The following is a 4,033-nucleotide window of genomic DNA, read 5'->3' on the forward strand; positions in this document are numbered from 1 at the left end:
CTTGAACCCACGAACCTCGAGATCATGACCTGAGCTGAGGTCGGACACTTAATAGTCGCGGTGTGGGCACTCAGGGGTTGGCCAGGCCCAGGCCCCCTTCTTCGCGGTGGGCTTGTTCTCAGGGCCTGCCTGCTGGGGGCACAGTGGACCGGGCGCTGGGAGGCCCAGATCTTGTACCTGGTCTCCTCAATGGGAAGACTGACGCCCTCTGTCTGGGGTCCCCCAAGGTCCCTGATCCTCCCTCCTGGGCCCCTGAGGACCCAGACCCTCCCACACAGGCCCTGAAACCCCCACCCACCTCCTCCTCATGCTTTGGAAGCAAGCACAGTAGGCGTCAGGACCCCGTTGTCTCTGGGCCTTGGGGTGGGGTTGGGGCGGGGGTACTGTGGGGAGGAGTGAGAGTCCAGAGGTCGGGCCCATCGGCACCCCTTCCTGTGTCTTCTGCATGGGGAGAAATTGCGGTGGATGAGGGAGAGGGGGCTGGAAGGGTGGCCCTGGTGTGGGTCCCAGGCAGACAGCAGGGCTGAGGTGGCCTCAGGGAAGACTGGGGACCTGCCCAGGGGCAGGAAGCCTGGGCAGAACCTCGGGGACGGCCTGTGCAGGACACTGCCCTGCCCATTGGGGTCTCCTTGGGGTCCTTGTAGGAGCTAGTCCCTGGGGCCCGCTGGTCTCCTGCTTCAGGGTTGCCTGGGCTGCCCTGACCATACCTTGTCCTGTCCACACTGCCCTGTCCTCCTACTTCTCCTTGAGCTGTATGTGCGCATATACCCCTGGGTAGCTGGGAGGTGTGTGTGTGCAGAGGCCGGCGGCTCGTCCAAATACAAACCTTATTTTAATTTTTTTAAACGCTCATTTATTTTTGAGAGACAGAGAATGAGGAGGGGAGGGGCAGAGAGAGAGGGAGACAGAATCTGAGCAGGCTCCAGGCTCTGAGCTGTCTGCAGAGCCGGATGTGGGGCTCGAACTCAGGAACCCCGAGATCATGACCTGAACTGAAGCCGGATGCTCAATGGACTGAGCCCCCCAGGTGCCCTGGGAGACGGCCCTTACTGCCAGGACACTACCGTGGGCAGCGGGGAGGCCCGGCAGCCTTGGGTCCATGGGGCACAGCACACGGGAAACCGAGTGGCTCCTCCCACACCGGCCGCCGCGGGCAGGACCGTGTGCCCGGCGCCCGCGCGGCAGAATCAGAAGGGCTGTGTACAGACACGAGAGCAGAGCTTTTCATATCCTGCCGTTGGAACAGCGTGGAAGGGAAATCCGCCCTCAGGCGTGCACCCTGAGGCTGGACCTTCGACCTCTGGCCGCAGGGGGGCGGTCCCCAGCCCTTCCGGCCCAGCAGCCAGCGAGGCGCCGGAGCGGGCGGGCAGGAGGCCCTGTGGCAGTGCTCGCCCCACGCAACCTCCGCTCCCTCACTGGCTGGCGCACTCCGGGAAGAGCTTCCGGAACTTGCCGTAGGCAGAGCTGCTGATGAGGACCCTGACGTCGGCCGCGCCGGCCTCGGGGATCACGTCCACGTCCTGCACGGTGGCCTCCCGGTGCAGCCAGCTGAGGTGAGCAAGGGGCATGCTGTGAGGTGGGCGGGGACCCCAACGGGTCATGTTCACAGGAACTGTTCCCAAGCAGAGCCCCGTTCCCTGTCCCTTCAGAGCCCTGTCCCCCAACCCGGCACCGCCTTGCTGTCACTGTCAGGGAGCTACTGCCAATAACACCGCCTCCCATCAGCTCAAGTAGGCGGCTGTCGCCCGCCCGCCGAGTCATTAACCTTATTCGAGGCAGGTGCGTCACACAGCAGCACCTGCCCCGCTTGCCGCCGGCGCTCTGCCTCGTCTTCCCAGTCCCAGCACCTGCTTGCGCCGGCCAACCGCGCGCATTTCAGCTGTGGCCCCGCCCAGGCGCACGCACCTCGGCTGTGGCCCCGCCCAGGCGCACGCACCTCGGCTGTGGCCCCGCCCAGGCGCACGCACCTCGGCTGTGGCCCCGCCCAGACGCGCGCACCTCAGCTGTGGTCCCGCCCAGCCGCGCGCACCTCAGCTGTGGCCCTGCCATCCGGACCCGGAGCGTGAGGACCTGTCTCCCTGTGGCTCTCAGGACGGCATCCTCCAGCCGGGCTTTCAGCTCCGGGAGCCCGTGCCCCAGGAGGGCGGACACCGCCACGGCCTGGGGTTCCGCCGGGCTGTACCTGCACGGGGGCGGCCGGCAGACCCCAGTCAGCTCGGAACACGAAGCGGGGGCTCCCGAAGACCCCCCACCCCCCGTCCACGGGGCTGAACTCTGAATGCCTCAGGCGGTCCCAGGAGAGGACCCGGCCCGTCGGACAGAACACAGAGACGGAGAGAACCAGGGTAAGGCTGGGGGATACAGGCGCCGTGGGGGCGAGGGGTTCAGAACAGGCCGCTCCGGCGGCATCGTGGTGAGTGAGTGAGTTCAGGCACCTGACGGCAGGCAGGTGGGACAGGGCGCTGGGACCTCCCCTGGCCTTCCTGGAGCCGGCAGGGGTCACTCCTCGGAAAGCTGCCTCCAGGGGGCAGCACCGAGCTCCTGACCGGCAGGGCGGAGGGTCACCCCGCACCCACCCCCCCACCTCCCACGCCCCGGGGACTGAGGCTCCGCGGGTGGGGGCGGCCCGGGCGCACTCACCCCGGCAGCCGGTCGGCCTTGTTGTGAACCTCCAGCACGGAGCCCAGCAGCGGGGCGGGCAGGTGCAGGCCGCGCAGGGCGCCCAGGACGCTGGCTTTCTGCAGCTCCGTCTCGGGGTGGCTCGCGTCTCTCACGTGCACGATCAGATCCTGGGGAGCAGACGGCCCCGTACTGGGTCGGTTTCCGGGGCGCACACGGGGGACCCGCGCCGGCAGGGCTCAGGCGGGCATCGCGCGACGGGGTGGGAGTTGAGCCGCCCCTGGCGCGCCCCTGCCCTGGTCGGGGGCTCCCGGACACCAGAGCTGGCCCTGGCTCCGGGTCCTGCCCCGCCAGGCCGCCCCTCCGCCTGGGCAGGGACCTGGTTGGACCCCGCACCAAGGGTACCGCGCCTGCGGACTCGCGGGGTTGCAGCAGGTAGGACCGGCCTGCACCCCGGCGGCGCCCCGGTCACCCGAGGGGCTCAATCCGCGGACCCCGAGAGCCTGCGTTACTTCAAATCGTGAGCAACGCTGTTTGCCCGCCTTTAAATGTTTCACAGGTGGGTGACCGGTGCAGAATTTGGGAACCGCTGGCACCTGACCGGCTGTCGGTTGGGCTCAGGTTGCGAGCTTACGGTTCGGTTCATGGGTTCAAGCCCCGTGTCGGGCTCCTTGCTGACAGCGTGGAACCTGCTTGGGACTCTCGCTTTCCTCTCTCGGAAGAACATTACTTCAGAAATGTTCTAGGTTTTCCGTAATTGTGGAGGCGGAGTGGCCACGTGCCCCTCTCCCCCACCTGCTGCTGCCAATGTTAGCTGGCGAGTGTGCCACAAGCCGGGGTGACCCCGGAGCGCTCCTGGAGCGTCCGGAGTCACTGGCCTCTCCCTTTCCATCCTGGGACACCACCCAGGACCCGTGTCACGTTGTCGGTCACCTCTCTTTGGCCCTGCTGAGCCCTGTTGAGCACTGTTGCGTTTTGTGGGATGCCCTGTAGTTGAGGTGGGCCTGGCTCACTGGAGAGGGCCGCTCTCAGGGTGGGTATCCAGACCTGGCCGCCATGTTGTGTCGTGAGTGAGGGGACCCGGGCCCCATGTTGTATGCTGTGTGAGAGGACCTGGGCCCAAAGGTTGTGTCCTGTGTGAGGGGACCTGGCCCCAAGGTTGTGTCGTGTGTGAGGGGACCTGGCCCCAAGGTTGTGTCGTGTGTGAGGGGACCTGGCCCCAAGGTTGTGTCGTGTGTGAGGGGACCTGGCCACTAGGTTGTGTCGTGTGTGAGGGGACTGGGACCTGGGATTGTGTCGTGAGGAACCCTGCCTCCTGGGGTTACGTCCTGAGGGGACTCAGCCCCCATGTTGTGTCTTGAGTGAGGGGCCATGTCCCCAAAGTTGTGTCACGTGGAGGGGGACCCGGCCCAGG

At 66.7% G+C, this 4,033-nt stretch overlaps 1 protein-coding gene across 3 annotated transcripts in view; it reads right to left on the reverse strand.

The window, feature by feature from the left end:
• Positions 1 to 961: 961 nt before the first annotated feature.
• GTPBP6 (GTP binding protein 6 (putative)) overlaps positions 962 to 4,033 on the reverse strand; it is a 12,087-nt gene continuing 9,015 nt past the window's right edge. For 2 of the 3 annotated variants that reach the window (XM_029930859.1, XM_029930860.1), the window contains exons 8-10: positions 2,641 to 2,789; positions 2,030 to 2,182; positions 962 to 1,548 (exon numbers count right to left, since the gene is read on the reverse strand). In XM_029930859.1, coding sequence (XP_029786719.1) covers positions 1,413 to 1,548; positions 2,030 to 2,182; positions 2,641 to 2,789 — 438 coding nt within the window. In that variant the 3' untranslated portion in view covers positions 962 to 1,412. Of the gene's footprint in view, positions 1,549 to 1,967; positions 2,183 to 2,640; positions 2,790 to 4,033 lie in introns of all 3 variants that reach the window. The other variant, XM_029930861.1, reaches the window with a different exon arrangement.

This window comes from Suricata suricatta, chromosome X, assembly GCF_006229205.1.
Source record: "Suricata suricatta isolate VVHF042 chromosome X, meerkat_22Aug2017_6uvM2_HiC, whole genome shotgun sequence".
Taxonomy (NCBI): Eukaryota; Metazoa; Chordata; class Mammalia; order Carnivora; family Herpestidae; genus Suricata; species Suricata suricatta.